The sequence below is a fragment of the Phocoena phocoena genome, chromosome 5, assembly GCF_963924675.1.
Source record: "Phocoena phocoena chromosome 5, mPhoPho1.1, whole genome shotgun sequence".
Classification (NCBI taxonomy): domain Eukaryota; kingdom Metazoa; phylum Chordata; class Mammalia; order Artiodactyla; family Phocoenidae; genus Phocoena; species Phocoena phocoena.
The window spans coordinates 126,322,876-126,348,106 of NC_089223.1; the positions used below are offsets into that span (position 1 = coordinate 126,322,876).

The window sequence follows — 25,231 nt, forward strand, 5'->3', positions numbered from 1 at the left end:
TGAATTCTGAAAATCCAAAAGAATAACTTACTTTATTTCAAGTTGTTTGATTTTATTTTCTGCTGTCTTAAGTCTTAGCTGAAGATCATCTTTTGAACGTTCGGCAACCAGGCATCTTTGGTGCATTTCTTCTAGTTTTCTGTAATCATTTTCATTTATTCTGCCTTCAAGGTAAATCTGCAGAAGAGGCTTATATGTATATTACTTTGCACAAGGAAATTATCTTAAGAAATTATACAGTTTAGAAACTGAAATAAATGATGAGAAATAAAAACTCATGATCATGTGTTCATCTGTCCCATTATAACATTAGAATATAACAATAATTAATTTTGGTTGTTTCACATTTACAAAATAAAATGCTGAAAACTGACAAATAAAGTAATTGCTTATTTTTTGAAATTATTCAGGCTCATTATACTATTCAAATAGTTTTAATAAATGCTAGAAAGAAATATAAAATAGCTGAAACTAAAAAAATACTCTAAATGTTATCACTTGGAGACAACTGCTTTGATTCTTTGATGACCACTTTTAAGACAATTCTGTATTGCAATATTCAAAAGTACAGACACATACTGTGGTGCAATGAGTAGAACTATCTGAAAGTGAGTCCAGAATCTCTAGGTCAACCAGACAACGATCTAGCTGAAATGGGGGTTTCCCCTTCCCTAGCAGAAGTGGTTGTATTCAAGCTCTGCTTCCTGTGAGACTGGGCTTCCACCTATGACAGAGAGGCTGTAGCATCCCATGAACTGCAAGGTCTCCAGGTGCTAGGCAGTTCACATTTTCAGACACACCCTACACACAGGTACCCTCCAATCCAGAATGCTTGGCCAAGTAACCTGTGTTTCCTCGCACTGACAAGACTGCTTTGTCACTCCTGCTCTACAAAAAGACAGAGTATCAAAATGTCAATGTCCTGCCACTAAAATACAGACCTATACTGCAGGACCAGCAGTATTTTGACTATAGCATACTTGTCTGTGGAAAACTGGGAGAAGAGAAAGCTGTGACTTCTCTTTACCTGTTGCCTTTAGTCTTGTAGGTTTTACATTTCCCCAATAAAGCCTATTCCTTAACCTATGCCATGCGATATTTAAAAAATTCATCCCAAACCCTGATGGCAGGTCCAATCTAAATGGAACCTAGTCCTATTCCATAACAGAGGGAAACTCAGAAGGGATCAACCTTGTAGGAGTGGTGACCATGAATGGCCTACCCTGAACATAATATGCATATTTCTTTTTTTCTTCCCCCACAAATGGGATTATATACTATATTCTCCTTTGTAAATTACTCTTTTATTATCTGATGTTGTCATAATCTTTTATATCAATAATACAGATATAACACATTTTTTTATAACACATAGCTCTTCTTTGAAAATCAAACTCTGACTCTACCATTTACTATTTTTTTAACATTGGGTAAATTACTTAACCTCTCTATGAAAGTTCCTAATGCAGCACCTAAAACACAGTTTGATTTGCTGAATCAAATTTAGCTCTTTTTCTCCCCAAGGTATTTTAAAAGAGTGGGATATTTACTGCTAAATAAAAAGAGTTATCTAAGTAAGAAATAAATTTCAAACTACAGACTTCTTGCAATATTCGTTCTCAAATGTCACTGGGGTAAATATTCTTTCCTAACTGTGATTAAAAATCTGTGTTTTTAAAAAGGTAAAAATCATAGCATTTTATAATTTTTTTGGTTATATATACTTTTTATATTTATAGATGGCCTACACCCAATAAGAGTTGGCAGAAAATTTAAAAAGAAGACAAAATAAAATTTAATATTGGGATGAGGTCTAAGCAAGGAATAGTTACTTTGTAAAATTTACACCTTTAAGTAAAAAGTTCAAATAATGTGGCCACTCTTGTTAAGAAATGTATACAGGCAATACCAGTACTTAAATGCAGATTCTGATAATATTCCAAGCAAATAAAAGCACTCACCAGGAGAATACTTATAATATAGGGGTTGCTAGTAGATAGTATGATGAAAGCAGACAGTAATGCTGAATACTTGCAGTTGGGTTTTAGGTAGCTATTTTTTCCTTTTTCTCTTTACCTTTTCTAGTTCTTCTTCCACTGCTTTTTTCTCCCTAATGCCTCGTTCAATTTGGCCTTGTTTTTCAGCACACTCCTATAAATTCAAATCATGGTGTAAATAAATATATTTGTAAAACCTTAAGAAAAATGGGGAAAAACAGAAAGGAAGATGATATGTTCATAATAAGAATACCACACTTACCCTATTTGTATAGCAGGACCATATTGATTATTAGGGAAAAAAAACAAAAATGAAAAACTCAAATCTTCAAAGAACTACCTATCTCAGGATTTCAGAGATCACCTCTGGCATAGAATGCCAAGAAGTTCTAAGTAAACATACTAGATGGAAAACAGAGGCTGAGGGATTCTGGGGAGAAAAAAATAAATGAGACCCCTTTCTCATATTACAGTTTTCCTTTTCATATACTCTTACCACATGTTTTAAAAGGTAACAAAGAACTAGACAGTGACACAACACCATAGGATAACCTATGGCCTAAAAGATGCATGGGTATATAAATTCTAGAACAGTTAATTTTCTTTGGCAAAACTTATAAGCAGCCAGTGGACACAGTAAAAATGTTTCATTAACATGAACATAAAACATTTCTGACTCGAAAGGTTTTAATCAGTAAAATCAAACAAGCATATCAATACTCAATAAATTTAAAATTTTGCAAATGAGACTAAAACTAAGAACAATCATTATAACGACTGGCTCTTCACAGCTATCTGTTTTTCTCTATTAATTTTTGAGAATGGGTGTGGTTATTTTCTACTATTATGCGCTGGATGAACCTGCTTTGCTGACAGTACAGGGCTAATATTCAATTATCTTTATCATAACTTTATTTTATAGAAATACTATACAACAACATGTTTTTAAAGTTCAAAATAAGCTTCTAAATTATGATCCCAAATTAATGAACTCTGATTATAATGAAGATCTTTAAACCTATGTTGTAAATAAGATTATTAATCTAAATTTATCTTTTATTAAGATAGAACTGTTAGTGTATAAGATATATAACTTTATTTTTTTTAACATCTTTATTGGAGTGTAATTGCTTTACAGTGGTGTGTTAGTTTCAGCTGTATAACAAGGTGAATCAGTTATACATATACCTATATCCCCATATCCCCTCCCTCTTGCGTTTCCCTCCCACTCTCCCTATTCCACCCCTCTAGGTGGACACAGAGCACCAAGGTGATCTCCCTGTGCTATGCAGCTGCTTCCCACTAGCTATCTATTTTACATTTGGTGGTGTATATATGTCCATGCCACTCTCTCACTTCATCCCAGCTTACCCTTCCCCCTCCCCGTGTCCTCAAGTCCATTCTCTAAGGCTGCATCTTTATTCCTGTCCTGACCCTAGGTTCTTCAGAACCATGTTTCTTTTATTTTTTAGATTCCATATATATGAGTTAGCATATGGTATTTGTTTTTCTCTTTCTGACTTACTTCACTCTGTATGACAGTCTCTACATTCATTCACCTCAATACAAATAACTCCATTTCGTTTCTTTTTATGGCTGAGTAATATTCCACTGTATATATGCGCCACATCTTCTTTATCCATTCATCTGTCAATGGACACTTAGGTTGCTTCCGTGTCCTGGCTATTGTAAAGAGTGCTGCAGTGAACATTGTGGTACATGACTCTTTTTGAATTATGGTTTCCTCAGGGTAAGTGCACAGTAGTAGGATTGCTGGGTCATATGGTAGTTCTATTTGTAGTTTTTTAAGGAACCTCCATACTGTTTTCCACAGTGGTTGTACCCATTTACATTCCCACCAACAGTGCAAGAGTGTTCCCCTTTCTCCACACCCTCTCCAGCGTTTATTGTTTCAGATTTTTTGATGATGGCCATTCTGACTGGTCTGAGGTGACACCTCATTGTAGTTTTGATTTGCATTTCTCTAATGATGAGTGATGTTGAGCATCCTTTTATGTACTTGTTGGCAAGCTGTACATCTTCTTTGGAGAAATGTCTATTTCGGTCTTCTGCCCATTTTTGGATTGGGTTGTTTTTTGATATTGAGGTGATGAGCTGCTTGTATATTTTGGAGATTAATCATTCGTCAGCTGCTTCATTGGCAAATATTTTCTCCCATTCTCAGCACTGTCTTTTCGTCTTGTTTATGGTTTCCTTTGCTGTGCAAAAACTTGGAAGTTTCATTAGGTCCCATTTGTTTACTTTTGTTTTTATTTCCATTCCTCTAGGAGGTGGGTCAAAAAGGATCTTGCTGTGATCTATGTCATAGAGTGTTCTGCCTATATTTTCCTCTAAGAGTTTTATAGTGTCTGTCCTAACATTTAGGTCTTTAATCCATTTTGAGTTTATTTTTGTGTATGGTGTTAGGGAGTGTTGTAGCTTCGTTCTTTTACATGTAGCTGTCCAGTTTTCCCAGCACCACTTATTGAAGAGGTTGTCTTCTCCACTGTATATTATCTTTATCAAAGATAAGGTGATCATATGTACGTGGGTTTATCTCTGGGCATTCTATCCTGTTCCATTGATCTATACTTCTGTTTTTGTGCCAGTACCATACTGCCTTCATTATTGTAGCTTTGTACTATAGTCTGAAGTCAGGAAGCCTAAGTCCTACAGCTCTGTTTTCCTTTCTCAAGATTGCTTTGGCTATTCGGGGTCTTTTCTATTTCCATACACATTGTGAAACTCTTTGTTCTAGTTCTGTGAAAAATGCCATTGGTACTTTGACAGGGATTGCATTCAATCTGTAGATTGCTTGGGGTAGTAGAGTCATTTTCACAATGTTGATTCTTCCAGTCCAAGAACATGGTATATCGAGACTCTGGGAGGGCTCAGGCCAAGGAATACTTCCCAGAACTTCTGCTGCCAGTGTCCTTGTCCACACGGTGAGCCACAGCCATCCCTCGCCTGTGCCGAAGACCCTCCAACACTAGCAGGTCTTTCGCAAGGACGTGAGCCTCTGTCAACATCTGGCACTGTCATCCCTACCCAGAACCATACCCAGAGGCCTCAGGATATGACCACAGTACATCTGGCAGGAGCAGCAGAAGGCTCCTTTCCTGACACCCAAGGTGGCTTGAATAGCATGCCACAGAGGTGTTTATCCAGTGAACAACCTATATAGTCAGAAAACATATCTTCAGTAGTCTGTGTTTGAAAACATTAATATTCAAATGCAACAATATTGCATTGGTTTTCAATGTCTGGCTTTTTCTTGTAACCAGTGAGTCATCAAGGCTTGTAGTCCTTGCAGAGAAGTACACTAAAGATTAAGAATACTAAAGTTGGATCGTCACGTCGCAGCGTTCTTCATCAAGATGCATCAGAAATATATCTACACATGGAACAACTCCTACAGAACACCTACTGAAGGCTGGAAGAAGACCTCAGACCTCCAAAAAGGCAAGAAACTCCCCAAGTACCTGGGTAGGGCAAAAGAAAAAAGAATAAACAGAGACAAAAGAACAGGGACAGGACCTGCACCAGTGGGAGGGAGCTGTGAAGGAGGAAAGGTTTCCACACACTAGGAAGCCCCTTCCCGGGCGGAGACTGCAGGTGGCAGAGGGGGAAAGCTTCGGAGCCACGGAGGAGAGCACAGCAACAGGAGGCAGAAGGCAAAGCAGAGAGGTTCCTGCACAGAGGATCAGTGCCGACCAGCAATCACCAGCCCGAGAGGCTTGTCTGCTCACCTACTGGGGCAGGCGGGGCTGGGAGCTGAGGCTCGGGCTTTGGTCGGAGTGCAGGGAGAGAACTGGCGGCATGAACACAGCCTGAAGGGGTTAGTGCATCACAGCTAGACGGGAGGGAGTCCGGGGAAAAGTCTGGACCTGCCGAAGAGGCAAGAGACTTTTTCTTCCCTCTTTGTTTCCTGGTGCGCGAGGAGAGGGGATTAAGAGCGCTGCTTAAAGGAGCTCCAGAAACGGGCGCCAGCCGCGGCTACCAGCACGGACCCCAGAGACGGGCATTAGACGCTAAGGCTGCTGCTGCCGCCACCAAGAACCCTGTGTGCAAGCACAGGTCACTCTCCACAACTCCCTTCCGGGGAGCCTGTGCAGCCCGCCACTGCCACGGTCCCGGGATCCAGGAACAACTTCCATGGGAGTACACACGGTGCGCCTCAGGCTGGTGCAACGTCACGCTGGCCTCTGCCACCACAGGCTCACCCCGCACTCCATACCCCTTCCTCCCCCCAGCCTGAGTGAGCCAGGGTCCCCGAATCAACGTCTCCTTTAACCCTGTCCTGTCTGAGCGAAGAACTGATGCCCTCCGGCAACCTACATGCAGAGGCGGGGCAAAATCCAACGCTGAACACCAGGAGCTGTGTGAACAAAGAGGAGAAAGGGAAATCTCTCCCAGCAGCCTCAGAAGCAGCGGATTAAATCTCCACAATCAACTTGATGTACCCTGCATCTGTGGAATACCTGAATAGACAACGAATCATCCCAAATTGAGGAGGTGGACATTGAGAGCAAGATTTGTTATTTTTTCCTCTTTTCCTCTTTTTCTGGGTGTGTATGTGTATGCTTCTGTGTGAGATTTCATCTGTATAGCTTTGCTTTCACCATTTGCCCTAGGGTTCTATCTGTCCGGTTTTTTTTTGCTTTTTTTGTTTTTTTTAAATTTTACCTTACTTTATTTTCTTTTATATCCTTTCTTTCTTTCTTTCTTCCTTCCTTCCTCCATCCCTCCCTCCCTCCCTCCCTCCCTTCCTTCCTTTCTTTCTACTTGTTCTCCCTTTTATTCTGAGCCATGTGGATGAAAGGCTCTTCATGCTGCAGTCAGGAGTCAGTGCTGTGCCTCTGAGGTGGGAGAGCCAACTTCAGGACACTGGTCCACAAGAGACCTCCCAGCTCCACAAAACATCAAATGGCAAAAATCTCGCACAGATCTCCATCTCAACACCAACACCCAGCTTCACTCAACAACCAGCAAGCTACAGTGCTAGACACCCTATGCCAAACAACTAGCAAGACAGGAACACAACCCCACCCATTAGCAGAGAGGCTGCCTAAAATCATAATAAGGCCACAGACACCCCAAAACACACCACCAGACGTGGACCTGCCCACCAGAGAGACAAGATCCAGCCTCATTCACCAGAACACAGGCACTAGTCCCCTCCACCAGGAAGCCTACACAACCCACTGAACCAACCTTAGGCACTGGGGATAGACTTCAAAAAATACGGGAACTATGAACCTGCAGCCTGCAAAAAGGAGACCCCAAACACAGTAAGATAAGAAAAATGAGAAGACACAAAAGCACACAGCAGATCAAGGAGCAAGTTAAAACCCACCAGACCTAACAAAAGAAGAGGAAAAAGGCAGTCTACCTGAAAAAGAATTCAGAATAGTGATAGTAAAGATGATCCAAACTCTTGGAAATAGAATAGATAAAATGCAAGAAACATTTAACAAGGACCTAGAAGAACTAAAGAGGAAACAAGCAATGATGAACAACACAATAAATGAAATTAAACATACTCTAGAAGGGATCAATATCAGAATAACTGAGGCAAAAGAACGGATAAGTGACCTGGAAGCTAAAATAGTGGAATTAACTACTGAAGAGCAGAATAAAGAAAAAAGAATGAAAAGAACTGAGGACAGTCTCACAGACCTCTGGGACAACATTAAATGCACGAACATTCGAATTATAGGGGTTCCAGAAGAAGAAGAGAAAAAGAAAGGGACTGAGAAAATATTTGAAGAGATTACAGTTGAAAACTTCCCTAATATGGGAAAGGAAATAGTTAATCAAGTCCAAGAAGCACAGAGATTCCCATACAGGAGAAATCCAAGGAGAAACACGCCAAAACACATACTAATCAAACTATCAAAAATTAAATACAAAGAAAACATATTAAAGGCAGCAAGGGAAAAACAACAAATAACACACAAGGGAATCCCTGTAAGGTTAACAGCTGATCTTTCAGCAGAAACTCTGCAAGCCAAAAGGGACTGGCAGGACATATTTAAAGTGATGAAGGAGAAAAACCTACAACCAAGATTACTCTACCCAGCAAGGATTTCATAGAGATTTGAGAGAGAGAGAGAGACTTCAGCACCACCAAACCATCTTTACAACAAATGCTAAAGGATCTTTTCTAGGCAAGAAACACAAGAAAAGGAAAAGACCTATAATAACATACCCAACACAATTTTTCTTAATTGTTTCTTCCCATTTTCTCATGGGAATAGGAAAAAAGATATCAATAATTACCTTAAATGTAAATGGATTAAATGCTCCCACCAAAAGACACAGACTGGCTGAATGGATACAAAAACAAGACCTATATATATATGCTGTCTACAGGACACACACTTCAGACCTAGGGACACATACAGACTGAAAGTGAGGAGATGGAAAAAGATATTCCATGCAAATGGAAACCAAAAGAAAGCTGGAGTAACAATTCTCACATCAGACAAAATATACTTTAAAATAAAGAATATTACAAGAGACAAAGAAGGACACTACATAATGATCAAGGGATTGATCCAAGAAGAAGATATAACAATTGTAAATATTTATGCACCCAACATAGGAGCACCTCAATACATAAGGCAAATACTAACAGCCATAAAAGGGGAAATCGACAGTAACACATTCATAGTAGGGGACTTTAACACCTCACTTTCACCAATAGACAGATCATCCAAAATGAAAATAAATAGGGAAACACAAGCTTTAAATGACACATTAAACAAGATGGACTTAATTGATATTTATAGGACATTCTGCCCCAAAACAAGGGAATGCACATTTTTCTCAAGTGCTCATGGAAAGTTCTCCAGGATAGATCGTATCTTGGGTCACAAATCTAGCCTTGGTAAATTAAGAAAATTGAAAGTGTATCAAGTATCTTTTCTGACCACAATGCTATGAGACTAGATATCAATTACAGGAAAAGACCTGTATAAAAATACAAACACATGGAGGCAAAACAATACACTACTTAATAACGAAGTGATCACTGAGGAAATCAAAGAGGAAATCAAAAAATACCTAGAAACAAATGACAATGGAGGCACAATGACCCAAAACCTATGAGATGCAGCAAAAACAGTTCTAAGAGGGAAGTTTATAGCAATACAATCCTACCTTAAGAAACAGGAAATATCTCGAATAAACAACCTAACCTTGCACCTAAAGCAATTAGAGAAAGAAGAACAAAAAAACCCCAAAGTTAGAAGAAGGAAAGAAATCATAAAGATCAGATCAAAAATAAATGAAAAAGAAATGAAGGAAATGATACCAAAGATCAATAAAAGTAAAAGCTGGTTCTCTGAGAAGAAAAACAAAATTGATAAACAATTAGACATACTCATCAAGAAAAAAAGGGAGAAGACTCAAATCAATAGAATTAGAAATGAAAAAGGAGATGTAACAACTGACACAGCAGAAATACAAAAGATCATGAGAGATTACTACAAGCAACTGTATACCAGTAAAATGGACAACCTGGAAGAAATGGACAAATTCTTAAAAATGCAAAACCTGCCAAGACTGAATCAGGAAGAAAGAGAAAATATGAACAGGCCAATCACAAGCACTGAAATTGAAACTGTGATTAAAAATCCTCCAACAAACAAAAGTCCAGGACCACACGGCTTCACAGGAGAATTCTATAAAACATTTAGAGAAGAGCTAACACCTATCCTTATCAAACTGTTCCAAAATATAGCAGAGGGAGGAACACTCCCAAACTCATTCTACGAAGGCACCATCACCCTGACACCAAAACAAGACAAGGATGTCACCAAGAAAGAAAACTACAGGCCAATATCACTGATGAGCATAGATGCAAAAATCCTCAACAAAATACTAGCAAACAGAATGCAACAGCACATTAAAAGGATCATACACCATGATCAAGTGGGGTTTATTCCAGGAATGCAAGGATTCTTCAATACATGCAAATCAATCAATGTGATACACCATATTAACAAATTGAAGAGAAAAACCATATGGTCATCTCAATAGATGCAGAGAAAGCTTTTGACAAAATTCAACACCCATTTATGATAAAATCCCTGCAGAAAGTAGGCATAGAGGGAACTTTCCTCAACACAATAAAGGCCATATATGACAAACCCACAGCCAACATCATCCTCAATGGTGAAAAACTGAAAGCACTTCCAAACTGAAAGCATTTCCACTAACATTAGGAACAAGACAAAGTTGCCCACTCTCACCACTCTTATACAACATAGTTTTGGAAGTTTTCCACAGCCATCAGAGAAGGAAAGGAAATAAAAGGAATCCAAATCCGAAAAGAAGAAGTAAAGCTGTCACTGTTTGCAGATGACATGATACTATAAATAGAGAATCCTAAAAATGCTACCAGAAAACTACCAGAGCTAATCAATGAATTTGGTAAAGTAGCAGGATACAAAATTAATGCACAGAAATCTCTTGCATTCCTATACACTAATGCTGAAAAATCTGAAAGTGAAATCAAGAAAACACTCCCATTTACCATTGCAACAAAAAGAATAAAATATCTATGAATAAACCTACCTGAGGAGACAAAAGAGCTGTATGCAGATAATTATAACACTGATGAAAGAAATTAAGGACGACACAAATAGATGGAGAGATATACCATGTTCCTGGATTGGAAGAATCAACATTGTGAAAATGACTCTACTACCCAAAGCAATCTACAGATTCAATGCAATCCCTATCAAACTACCAATGGCATTTCTCACAGAACTACAACAAAAAATTTCACAATTTGTATGGAAACACAAAAGACTGCGAATAGCCAAAACAATCTTGAAAACGAAAAACGGAGCTGGAGGAATCAGGCTCCCTGACTTCAGATTATACAACAAAGCTACAGTAATCAGGACAGCATGATACTGGCACAGAAACAGAAATATAGATCAATGGAACAGGATAGAAAGCCCAAAGATAAATCCACGCATATATGGTCACCTTATCCTTGATAAAGGAGGCAGGAATGTACAGTGGAGAAAGGACAGCCTCTTCAATAAGTGGTGCTGGGAAAACTGGACAGGTACATGTAAAAGTATGAGATTAGATCACTTCCTAACACCATACAGAAAAATAAGCTCAAAATGGATTAAAGACCTAAATGTAAGGCCAGAAACTATCAAACTCGTAGAGGAAAACATAGGCAGAACACTCTATGACATAAATCACAGCAAGATCCTTTTTGACCCACTTCCTAGAGAAATGGAAATAAAAACAAAAATAAACAAATGGGACCTAATGAAACTTCAAAGCTCTTGCACAGCAAAGGAAACCATAAACAAGACCAAGAGCCAACCCTCAGAATGGGAGAAAATATTTGCAAATGAAGAATCTGACAAAGGATTAATCTCCAAAATTTACAAGCAGCTCATGCAGCTCAATAACAAAAAAACAAATAACCCAATCCAAAAATGGGCAGAGACCTAAATAGACATTTCTCCAAAGAAGATATGCAGACTGCCAACAAACACTTGAAAGAATGCTCAACATCATTAATCATTAGAGAAATGCAAATCAAAACTACAATGAGATATCATCTCACACCAGTCAGAATGGCTATCATCAAAAAATCTACAAACAATAATGCTGGAGAGGGTGTGGAGAAAAGGGAACACTCTTTCACCGCTGGTGGGAATGTGAATTGGTACAGCCACTATGGAGAACAGTATGGAGGTTCCTTAAAAAACTGCAAATAGAACTACCATATGACCCAGCAATCCCACTACTAGGCATATACCCTGAGAAAAACCATAATTCAAAAAGAGTCATGTACCAAAATGTTCATTGCAGCTCTATTTACAATAGCCAGGAGATGGAAACAACCTAAGTGTCCATTATCAGATGAATGGATAAAGAAGATGTGGCACATACATACAATGCAATATTACTCAACCATAAAAAGAAACGAAATTGAGCTATTTATAAGGCGGTGGATGGACCTAGAGTTTGTCATACAGAGTGAAGTAAGTCAGAAAGAGAAAGACATATACCGTATGCTGACACATATATATGGAATAAGAAAAAAAAAATTCATGAAGAACCTAGCGGTAAGACGGGAATAAAGACACAGATCTACCAGAGAATGGTCTTGATGATATGGGGAGAGGGAAGGGTAAGCTGTGACAAAGTGAGAGAGTGGCATGGACATATATACACTACAAACATAAAATAGATAGCTAGTGGGAAGCAGCTGCACAGCACAGGGAGATCAGCTCGGTGCTTTGTGACCACCTAGAGGGGTGGGATAGGGAGGTTGGGAGGGAGGGAGATGCAAGAGGAAAGAGATATGGGAACGTATGTATATGTATAACTGATTCACTTTGTTATAAAGCAGAAACTAACACACCATTGTAAAGCAATTATACTCCAATAAAGATGTTAAAAAAAAAAGAACATGGTATATCACTCCATCAGTTTTTATCATCTTTAATATTTTTCATCAGTGTCTTATAGTTTTCTGCATACAGGTCTTTTGTCTCCTTAGATAGGTTTATTCCTAGGTATTTTATTCTTTTTGTTGCAATGGCAAATGGGAGTGTTTCCTTAATTTCTCTTTCAGATTTTTCATCATTAGTGTATAGGAATGCAAGAGATTTCTGTGCATTAATTTTGTATCCTGCTACTTTACCAAATTCATTAATTAGCTCTAGTAGATTACTGGTAGAATCTTTAGGATTCTCTGTGTATGGTATCATGTCATCTTCAAACAGTGACAGCTTTACTTCTTCTTTTCCAATTAGGATTTCTTTTATTTGTTTTTCTTCTCTGATGGCTGTGGCTAAAACTTCCAAAACTATGTTGAATAATAGTGGTGAGAGTGGGCACCCTTGTCTTGTTCCTGATCTTAGTGGAAATGCTTTCAGTTTTTCACCATTGAGAACAATGTTGGCTGTGGTTTTGTCATATATGGCCTTTATTATGTTGAGTTAAGTTCCCTCTATGTCTACTTTCTGGAGCGTTTTTAACATAAACTGATGTTGAATTCTGTCAAAAGCTTTTTCTGAATCTATTGAGATGATGATAAGGTTTTTCTCCTTCAATTTTTAATATGGTGTAACACATTGATTGATTTGTGTATATTGAAGAATCCTTGCATTCCTGGGATAAACCCCAATTGATCATGGTGTATGATCCTTTTAATGTGCTGTTGGATTCTGTTTGCTAGTATTTTGTTGAGGATTTTTGCATCTATGTTCATCAGTGATATTGGCCTAGAGTTTTCCCTCTGTGTGACAACTTTGTCTGGTTTTGGTATCAGGGTGATATGGTGGCCTCATAGAATGAGTTTGGGAGTGTTCCTCCCTCTGCGATATTTTGGAAGAGTTTGATAAGGATAGGTGTTAGCTGTTCTCTAAATATTTGATAGAATTCACCTGTGAAGCCATCTGGTCCTGGGCTTTTGTGTGTTGGAAGATTTTTAATCACTGTCTCAATTTCAGTGCTTGTGATTGGTCTGTTCATATTTTACTTCTTCCTGGTTTAGTCTCAGAAGACTGTTTTTCTAAGCCTTTGTCCACTTCCTCCAGGTTGCCCATTTTATTGGCATAAAGTTGCTTGTAGTAATCTCTCATGATCGTTTTGTATTTCTAGTGTCAGTTGTTACTTCTCCTTTTTCATTTCTAATTCTATTTATTTGAGTCTTCTCCCTTTTTTTCTTGATGAGTCTGGCTAATGGTTTATCAATTTTATCTTCTGAAAGAACCAGCTTTAGATTTATTGATCTTTGCTATTGCTTGCCACTTTTCCTTTTCATTTATTTCTGATCTGATCTTTATGATTTCTTTCCTTCTGGTAATTTTGGGGTTTTTTTGGTTCTTCATTTAGTGCTTTAGGTGTAAGGTTAGGTTGTTTATTTGAGATGCTTCTTGTTTGTCGAGGTAGGAATGTATCACTATAAACTTCCCTCTTAGAACTGCTTTTGTTGCATCCCATAGGATTTGGGTCATCATGTTTTCATTGTCATTTGTTTCTAGGTATTTTTTGAGTTTCTCTTTGATTTCTTCAGTGATCTCTTGGTTATTTAGTAGTGTAGTGTTTACCCTCCACGTGCTTGTATTTTTTACAGATTTTTTCCTGTAATTGATATCTAGTCTCATAGCGTTGTGGTCTAAAGATATATTTGATATGATGTCACTTTTCTTCAATTTAGCAAGGCTTGATTTGTGTGTGGCCCAAGATATGATCTATCCTGGAGAATGTTCCATGAGCACCTGAGAAGAAAGTGTATTTTGTTGGTTTTGGATGGAATGTCCTGTAAATATCAATTAAGTCCATCTTGTTTAATGTATCATTTAGAGCTTGTGTTTCATTATTTTCATTTTGGATGATCTATCCATTGGTGAAAGTGGGGTGTTAAAGTACCCTTCTATTATTGTGTTACTGTCAATTTCCCCTTTTATGGCTTTTAGTATTTGCCTTATGTATTGAGGTGTTCCTATGTTTGGGTGCATAAATATTTACAATTGTTATTTCTTCTTCTTGGATTGATCCCTTGATCATTATGTAGCATCTGTCTTAGTCTCTTGTAATAGTCTTTATTTTAAAGTCTATTTTGTCTGATATGAGAATTGCTACTCCAGCTTTCTTTTGATTTCCATTTGCATTGAATATCTTTTTCCATCTCCTCACTTTCAGTCTGTATGTGTCCCTAGGTCTGAAGTGTGTCTCTTGTAGACAGAATATATACGGGTCTTGTTTTATTATCCTTTTGGGCAGTCTGTGTTTTGATTGGAGCACTTAATCCATTTACATTTAAGGTAGTCCTCGATATGTATGTTCCCATTACCATTTTCTTAATTGTTTTGAGTTTGTTATTGTAGGTCTTTTCCTTGTCTTCTTTTTCCTGCCTAGAAAAGTTCCTTTAGCATTTGTTGTAAAGCTGGTTTGCTGGTGCTGAACTCTTAAATTTTGCTTGGCTGTAAAGGTTTTAATTTCTCTGCCAAATCTGAATGAGATCCTTGCTGGGTAGTGTAATCTTGGTTGTAGGTTTTTCCCTTTCATCACTTAAAATATGTCCTGCCACTCTCTTCTAGCTTGCAGAGTTTTGGCTGAAAGATCAGCTGTTCACCTTATGGAGATTCCCTTGTATGTTATTTGTTGATTTTCCCTTGCTTCTTTTAGTATTTTTTTCTTTGTATTTAATTTTTGCTAGTTTGATTAATATGTGTCTTGGCGTGTTTCGCCTTGGATTTATCCTGTATGGAACTCTGCGCTTCCTGGACTTGATTAACTATTTCCTTTACCATATTAGGAAAGCTTTCAACTATAATCACTTCAAATATTTTCTTAGTCTCTTTATTTTTCTCTTCTTCTTCTGGGACCCCTACAATTCGAATGTTCGTGCATTTACTGTTGTCCCAGATGTCTGTGATACTGTCCTGAATTCTTTTTTTTCTTTTTTCTTTAGTTTGTTCTGCAGTAGTTATTTCCACTGTTTTATCTTTCAAGTCACTTATCCGTTCTTCTGCCTCAGTTATTGTGCTATTGAGTCTTTCCAGAGAATTTTTAATTTCATTTATTGTGTTGTTCCTCATTGTCTGTTTGCTGTTTAGTTCTTCTAGGTCCTTGTTAAACGTTTCTTGTATTTTCTCCATTCTATTTTGAAGATTTTGGATCATCTTTACTATCATTACTCTGAAATATTTTTCAGGTAGACTGCCTATTTTCTCTTCATTTGTTTGGTCTGGTGGATTTTTACGTTGCTCCTTCATCTGCTGTGAATTTCTCTGTCTTCTCATTTTGCTTAACTTACTGCGTTTGGGGTCTCCTTTTCACAGGCTGCAGGTTCATAGTTCCCATTGTTTTTGGTGTCTGCTCCCAGTGGGTAAGGTTGGTTCAGTGGCTTGTGTAGGCTTTCTGGTGGAGGGGACTGGTGCCTGTGTTCTGGTGGATGAGCCTGGATGTTGCATTTCTCATGGGCAGGACCATGTCTATTGGTATGTTTTGGGGTTTCTTTGAACTTATGATTTTAGGCAGCCTCCCTGCTAATGGGTGGGGTTGTGTTCCTCTCTTGCAAGCTTTTTGGCATAGGGTGACTAGCACTGTAGCTTGCTGGTCATTGAGTGGAGCTGGGTCTTACGTTGAGGTGGATATCTCTGGGAGAGCTTTCACCATTTGATATTATGTGTGGCTGGGAGGTCTCTGGTGGTCCAATGTCCTGACCTCAGCTCTCCCACGTCAGAGGCTCAGGCCTGACACCCAGCCTGAGCACCAAGACCCTGTCAGCTACAGGGCTCAGAAGAAAAGGGAGAACAAAAGGAAGAAAAAAATAAAATAAAATAAAATAAAGTTATTAAAATAAAAGATAAAGAAAATATTTTTTAAAACAAAAAAATTAAAAAGTAATAAAAGAAAAAGAAAGAAGAGAACCAATCCAAAAAAATCCACCAAGCGCTAAAAACTATACTAAAAAAAAAACAAAAAAACGGACAGATAGGACTCTAGGACAAATGGTAAAATCAAAGCTGTACAGAGAAAATCACACCAAGAAGCATGCACCCACACATTCATAGAAAGAGAAAAAGGAACACACACACACACACACACACACACACACACACACACACACACACACATATATAAAGGAAGAGAGCAACCAAATCAATAAACAAATCTAGCAATGATAATAAGCTCTAAATGCTAAACTAAGATAAACATAAAACTAGAGACAAATTAGATGCAGAAAGCAAATCCCAAGTCTACAATTGCTCCCAAAGTCCACTGCCTCAATTTTGGGATGATTCGATGTCTATTCAGGTATTCCACAGATGCAGGTACATCAAGTTGACTGTGGAGATTTAAACCGCTGTTCCTGAGGCTGCTGGGAGAAAGTTGCCTTTCTCTTCTTTGTTCGCACAGCTCCTGATGTTCAGGTTTGGGTCTGGCCCCGCCTCTGCATGTAGGTCGCCCTCTGACATCTGTTTTTCGCCCAGATAGGATGGGGTTAAAGTAGCAGCTGATTCGGGGGCTCTGACTCACTCAGGCCAGGAGCAGGGAGGGATACGGAATGTGGGGTGAGCCTGTGGTGGTAGAGGCCCTTGTGACGTTGCAACAGCCTGAGGTGTGCCGTTTGTTCTCCCAGGGAGGTTGTCCCTGGATCACGGGATCCTGGCAGTGGCGGGCTGCACAGGCTTCTGGGAGGGGAGGTGTGGATAGTGACCTGTGCTTGCACACAGGATTCTTGGTGGCTGCAGTAGCAGCCTTAGCATATCATGCCTGTCTCTGGTGTCTGCACTGATAGCCGTGGCTTGCATCCATCTCTGGAGCTCGTTTAGGCGGTGATCTGAAGCCCCTCTCCCCGCACACCTCGAAACAATGGTCTCTTGCCTCTTAGGCAGGTCCAGACTTTTTCCTGGACTCCCTCCCGGCTAGCTCTGATGCACTAGCCCCCTTCAGGCTGTGTTCACACAGCCAACCCCAGTCCTCTCCCTGGTATCTGACCTCTGAAGCCCGAGCCTCAGCTCTCAGCCTCCACTCGCCCTGGCAGGTGAGCAGACAATCCTGTCAGGCTGGTCATTGCTGGTTGGCAGGGTTTCTCTGTGTGGGAATCTCTCCGCTTTGTCCTCTGCATCCCTGTTGCTGCGCTGTCCTCTGTGGCTCCGAAGCTTCCCCACTGCCTACTCCCTATCTCCACCACTGAGGGGGCTTCCTAGTGTGTGGAAACTTTTCCTCCTTCACAGCTCCCTCCCAGAGGTGCAGGTACTGTCCGTATTCTTTTGACTCTGTTTTTTCTTCTTTTTTTGCCCTACCCAGGTACGTTGGGAGTTTCTTGCTTTTGGGGAAGTCTGAGGTCTTCTTCCAGGGCTCAGTAGGTGTTCTGTATGAGTTGTTCCACATGTAGATGTATTTTTGATGTATTTGTGGGGAGGAAGGTGATCTCCATGCCTTACTCCTCCACCATCTTGAAGGTCCCTCCAAGAAATGTAACTTTAATGTTCTATATATGTTCATACAATAAGTTGCTAATCTATGAAAAGGTAATTTTCTGGTGTGAAATTTGGGATTTCTCCTATGTTCATAACTTACCTCATGTAATTTTTTAATAGACTATTGTTTAAGAGCAGTTTAGGTTCACAGCAATTGAGGGGAAGTTACAGACTTCTCCTATACTTCCTGCCCCCATACATACATTGCCTTCCCCATTATCAACATCCCACGATGGAGTGGTACACTTGTTAAAACTTATGTACCTACATCACACAATATTATCACCTAGAGGCGATAGTTTTCATTAGAGTTCACTCTTGGTGTTGTACATTTTATGGGTTTGGATAAATTTATAATGATATATATCCACCATTATAGTATCATATAAAGTAGTTTCACTGTTCTAAAAATTTTCTATGCTTTGCCTATACTTTATTCATCTCTCTCTCCTCCTTAAGGCCTTGTAACTACTGATCTTTTTACTGTCTCCATAGTTTGCCTTTTCCAGAATGTCATATAGCTGCAATCATATGTTATGTAACCTGTTCAGACTGGCTTCTTTAATTTAGTGATATGCATTTAAGTTTCCCCCATGTCTTTTCATGGTGACGTAGCTCATTTCTTTTAAGTGCTGAATAATATTCTATTGTTTGGATGTACCAGTTTATTTACCCATCACCAACTGAAGGACATCTTGGTTGCTTCCAAGTTTTGGCAATTATGACAAAGCCTGCTATAATATAAACATCCATGTGCAGGATTTTTGTGAACATAAGTTTTCAACTCCTTTGGCTAAATACAGAGGAATGCAATTGTTGGATCCTATGGTAAGAGTATATTTACTTTTATAAGACAACAGCAAACTCCCTTCAAAAGTGGCTGTACCATTTTGCATTCCTACCAGCAATGAATGAGAGTTCCTATTGCTCTTTGTCAGCATATGGTAGTGTCAGTGTTCTGGATTTTGGCCATTGTAATATGTATATCTGGCACTTATTTGGTGTGACGAGTGGTATCTCGTTGTTTTAATTTGGATTTTTACATAGGATTTGGAGTATATTTTCATTTACTTATTTGTCATCTGTAAATCTTTGGTGAGGTGTCTGTTAAGGTCTTTGGCTCAATTTTTTAAATCAAGTTGTTTTCTTACTGTTGAGTTTTAAGGATTCTTTGTATATTTTGGGTAATAGTCCTTTATTAGATATGGGTTTTTTTTGTAAATATTTTCTCCCAATATATGATTTCAATTTTCATTTTCTTTATAATTTTTTTTTTTTTTTGCAGTACGCGGGCCTCTCACTGCTGTGGCCTCTCCCGTTGCGGAGCACAGGCTCCAGACGCTCAGGCTCAGCGGCCATGGCTCATGGGCCCAGCCGCTCCGTGGCATGTGGGATCTTCCTGGACCGGGGCACGAACCCGTGTCCCCTGCATCGGCAGGCGGACTCTCAACCACTGCGCCACCAGGGAAGCCCCAATTTTCATTTTCCTGATAGTGTCTTTCACAGAGCAGAAAAATTTAATTTTAATGAAGTCCAACACACCAGTTGTTTCTTTCATGGATCATACCTTTGGTGTTGTATCTAAAAGCTCATTGCCAAACCCAAGATTATCTAGATTTTTCTCCTATGTTATCTTCTAGGAGTTTTATAGTTTTGCATTTTACATTTAGATCTGTGACCCATTTTGAATTAATTTTTATGTAAGTTCTCTATCCAGATTCATTCATGTGAGTACCTAATTGTTCTAGCACCATTTGTTAAAAGAAGACTATCTTTGTTCCATTGTATTACCTCTGCTCCTTTGTCAAAGATCAGCTAACTGTATTCATGTAGCTCTATTTCCGGGTTCTGTTCCATTGATCTATTTGTCTGTTGTTTCACTGATAACACCCTGTCTTGGTTACTGTAGGTTTCAAGTAAGTCTTGAAGTGCAGTACAGTGTCAGTCCTCCAACTTTGTTCTTCGTCTTCAATGTTGTATTGACTATTCTAGGTCTTTTGCCTCTCCATTCAAACTTTAGAGTCAGTTTGCTAATATCCACAAAATAACCTGGTGGGATTTCAATTTGAATTGCACTAGATCTATAGATCAAGTTGGGAAGAAAAGACATCTTGACAATATTGAGTCTTTTTATCCATGAACATGGGCTATCCTCATTTATTTAGTTCTTCTTTGCTGTTTTTCATCAGAGTTTTGTAGTTTTCCTCATATCTATTTGGTTAGATTTACACCTAACTATTTAATTTTGGGGGTGCTAATGCAAATGACAATGTGTAAATGACACTGTGTTTTCAATTTCAAATTCCACTTGTTTATTGCTGGTATATAGGAAAGCAATTGACTTTTGTATATTAACCTTGTATCCTACAACCTTGTTATAATCACTTCTTTGTTCCAGGGTTTTTAGTTTTTTATTCTTTTGGACTTTTTACATAGATAATCATGTTATCTGAAAACAAATTCTTCTTTCCCAACCTGCATACCTTTTACTTCCTTTTTTTGGGGGGGGGGGTCAAACTGCATTAGCTAGTACTTCCAGTATGATCTTGAAAAGCAGTGGTGAGAGGGGACACCCTTGCCTTGTTCCTGATCTTAGTGGGAAAGCTTTCAGTTCCACAGCTGTAGATTTTTTATAGATATTCTTTACAAAACTGAGGAAGTTTCCCTTTGTTCCTAGTTTACTGAGATTTTTTTTATCATGAATGGGTGCTGTATTTTGTCAAATGCTTTTTCTGCATCTATGATATGATTCCCAAATGATTTTTAATGTAGATATTAATAATAAGGTTAGATCACACTTCTGGGTCTGGTGAGTAGCATATAAAGAAAGATATGTTATAAATGTGTTATGCATCTCTCTTTATCTAACCCACCATATAACTGCCAAACGACAATGGTTGAATATTTACTTAACCTGAGATAACAAAGTTAAAATGAGACAGAAAAGTAGAAACCTTTAAGGAGAAATATAAGAATTCTATCAGAAATACACTAAAAACTAAAGCAAACATTTAAAATTACTATTAAAAGCTTTTCAGATATTAATCACCACCAATATTCCTACCTTTTGGACAAGAAATGACCAAATGATACTAGAAATTTTTTCAAGAACTCATGGAGTGCTTCTAAAATCATATCCTCATAGTGTACCATAAAGAAAGTCTCAACAAATATTAAGAATCAATATCATATAGACCATGATCTGTGGTCTCTATTTAACCAGATTAGAAATTAGTAATAATAAGGAGTCTAAATACCCATGTATTGGGGAATTTGAAATTAGACTTCTAAAAAATTCATGGATCAAAAAATAGATCATAATGAATGTTTCATTTTACATGTATAAATTTGGGCATTTATAACCAATCCTCTCCCTCATTTGCTGTAGATTAGCAAAAAACCTCTGCTACTTGGCAGAAGTAAAACCTTGAGTATTTGAAGAGAAACATATGCTGCATACGTTGCTCTCCAAAGCGAGATATGTGGCTTGAGACAGACTCCCTCTGGCCTTTTCTTAAACCTATCCAAAAAATCTACACATTAACCTAAAATACAAGACTTTATCCTTCCTGCAAGCACAACTTAGCTTTGGGTTAGCTAAAGTATGCTTAACTTCCCTCCCTGACTTCATGTTTAGTGCATAGGTGGTAAAATTGGTAATGAAGAATAGAAATAAATAGTCAACATTAGGTTATTATGCCTCAAACTGTAGTCTGAGTTCCCTGAGAAAATCTGCTTTTTAAAGTAGCTGAACATGTCTTTCTTCAAATATACCTCTAAATCCTTAATATTTCAAACACTTCAATTAGTACAGTTTTTTTCACCAAACCAACATGACATCAGATAATATTTAATATCTTTAGAAAAATCCACTTAGCTATGAGTTACAAATGTTTTACTATAAATCCTAAGAAGCACTTTCTGTAATAATCTGAAATTATGTCTTCTTTTTACTCTAAAGTGAGTTTACATAGCTCTGGTTGTTACACAGCTAAGAGTTATTTTTAAAATCCCTGCAGGTCTTACCTAGTACACATTCCTAAATAGAAATAAATAATGTTCTTGTCCCTCCAGAGTTTATAATTTATTAAATAATCCTAGACTGGGGTAAAACCCCTCTTCTTCAAAGTTGTAAATCTTTTGATAGCTAAATCAGTCCATGTAAGAGAACAAGCGAAATAGCAAGGTGACAGAAGAGGAAGTAAAACTGAAAAACAACAAACAATTAGACATGACTAATTGGCCACACTGCATCCCATTAATTTTACTTAAAGTTCCTATAGTGTTAGAACAAATGACATTAAACAACCAAAGAGTAATACTGTTTCTTGTTCTAAAACTCTCAGGACCCACATACAATAACTAAGGTCTCATCATGTACACTGGTTTGTAGAATGTGGAAAAGATGTGATCATTCTTTCAGAGGTGTTTAAATATCAATAAGTCAATAAGGATTTATTGAAAACATACTGTGCAAAATAGTGTATTAGGCAATGGGGAAAATAAAGGAAAACATAAGACTCTCCTACCTTGAAGTGCTTACAATCTACTTGGGAAGATAAGATTTTCATGAAGAAAGACAGAGGGAGAGGGAGGGACTGAGAAGGAAGACAAGGAGACAGAGAAAGAGAGGCGTAATACAATGTATAAGATTTATGACAAGATATAATTCATTGCTAAATTTTGTAAGAAAGATTAAAAGTGATATGGAAATTCAGGAAAGATGAGAGTTTGTAAAGTTGAAAATACCTTCCCAATCTTTGGAAATTCTTGTACTTTTATGCCCCTGTGAGCAAGGTTATTAAATTCCATTTCATCAGATCTTCAAGTTAAATTTATATATTTAATTCCACCTCTAGTCACACAAGCACTCTTTCCTCTCCCTTCTTTGCCTACTCATCCTTGAGTACTCATTTCTTTTGGAAAGACTGTCTTTCCTTTCCCACCATCATGTATACTTTTTCTTTCTTCCTGGTCTCTCAGATGAACTTCAGCATATGGTATCAGCTACAGATGGATGCTTCAACAGCACCCTGTGCATTCTTTGTCCCAAAAAGGTAATCATAGTAAAACGTGATAAATGCCATGCATCTTTCCTACGAGACCATAAGTTCCAAGACTGCAGATAACACATTTACCTTTGATTTTTATTCTTTTCCTAGCATCTATTACAGTTCCTGGCTTAATAAGTATCTTCTGAATAAATGAATGTGCAATAATATGTATCCTGTAAAGAGGATGTGGCATATATATACAATGGAATATTACTCAGCCATAAAAAGGAACGAAATTGAGTTATTTGTAGTGAGGTGGATGGACCTAGAGACTGTCATACAGAGTGAAGTAAGTCAGAAAGAGAAAAACGAATACCATATGCTAACACATATATATGGAATCTAAAAAAAAATAAATGGTTCTGAAGAACCGAGGGGTGGGACAGGAATAAAGAGGCGGACATAGAGAATGGACTTGACGTGGGGAGGGGAAAGGGTAAGCTGGGACGAAGTGAGAGAGTGGCATGGACTTATATATACTACCACATGTAAAATAGATAGCTAGTGGGAAGCAGCCGCATAGCACAGGGAGATCAGCTCGGTGCTTTGTGACTACCTAGAGGGGTGGGATAGGGAGGGTGGGAGGGAGACACAAGAGGGAGGGGATATGGGGATATATGTATAGCTGATTCACTTTGTTATACAGCAGAAACTAACACAACATTGTAAAGCAATTAAACTCTAATAAAGATGTTAAAAAAAATGTTTCCTGGCCTTTAAAGTAAACAATATTCAGAAGAAAATAGCAGTATAGTTTTCTAACATACCATTTGAAGGGCTGAAAGTTCTTCTGTTAGTCGAGAAATCTGTACATTATATTGTTTTCTTGTGTTTGCAACCTGTAAATTAAGATATCTATGAATTATTTAGGTCTACAGTAAAAATAATTAACATCCAATAAAAACATTTAGAATAATGATTTTGATAAAATATAACTTTTAGGGCATAAAGGATAAGCACACGATGTATTAGAGAGTCAAGTAATTTATCATAACAGTGGAAGTAAGTGAACAGGATGATGTCTCCTAAAGTGTTTGTCAAATTTTGGTCTTTATAATGGGTTCTCTTTCAATTAAAATTTACCATATTAGAAATGAAAACAGAAAATTTCAAAATATTTACTTATTAATCCCTTTATAAATAATTACTAAAGTCATTACAGGTTAACATAAAAAATACACTTTTGTGAAAATATGTGTATTATCCAAAAATTTAAAAAATTTTAGAAAAGTGTTATTAGTTTACATTTTTGCAAATTTCCTTAATGTCTATGGCTTAATAGAAGATAGCTAGACTCTCATATCTATTTCCATGTTCAAGCTGTTGTGTTGTTGCATACCATCAACTTCTGGAAGACAACCCTGCAAAGTCATGAGAGAATGACTGTGAAAAAAGCAAACTGTTTTACTATAATTATGAAAGTAGGTATGATTTTGCAGACCACCTGAACAATACTTTGAGATCTGCTACCACAGAGCAAGTCAGGAGAAAAACTGAAATATACACTAAAAATGTAATTAATAACTTTTAAGGCACTTTTGTTTTATAAACAGAAGAATATTTTTATAGTACACATATTTCAGTGCCACATTACTTTATAAGAAAAACCCTTATTTTAATTAGCAGTTAAATATCTTCAGAAATAGCAGAATTTATGTGTACAGAGTAATTTCAAGAATTAGTCACATCTCCTCAGGGTGGCTCCTAAGACAATATTTTTTTCTAATATCTACTCATGTTTTTAAAAATTTTATTTATTTATTTTTGGCTGTGTTGGGTCTTTGTTGCTGTGCGCGGGCTTTCTCTAGTTGTGGTGAGCGGGGGCTACTCTTCGTTGCAGTGTGCGGTCTTCTCATTGTGGTGGCTTCTCTTGTTGCGGAGCACAGGCTCTAGGCGTGTGGGCTTCAGTAGTTGTAGCTCATGGGCTCTAGAGCTCAGGCTCAGTAGTTGTGGCACACGGACTTAGTTGCTCCGTGGCACGTGGGATCTTCCCAGACCAAGGTTCGAACCTGTGTCCCCGGCATTGGCAGGCAGATTCTTAACCACCGCCACTGGGGAAGTCCCTACTCATGTTTTTAAAAAGACCATGAAGAATATTGATCCTGATGATATATCATCAGTACACATTTATGACCCAAAGGTTTTTGGAAATTTTATAGCATCTTATAAAATGGATTATTTCTCAAACATGATG

At 37.9% G+C, this 25,231-nt stretch overlaps 1 protein-coding gene across 1 annotated transcript in view; it reads right to left on the minus strand.

Annotated features, from left to right (window-relative positions):
• The window catches only part of SCLT1 (sodium channel and clathrin linker 1), a 199,433-nt gene that overhangs the window by 84,912 nt on the left and 89,290 nt on the right, over positions 1–25,231 (minus strand). The window contains 3 exon segments of the mRNA XM_065877281.1: positions 32–177; positions 2,077–2,151; positions 23,805–23,876. Coding sequence (XP_065733353.1) covers positions 32–177; positions 2,077–2,151; positions 23,805–23,876 — 293 coding nt within the window.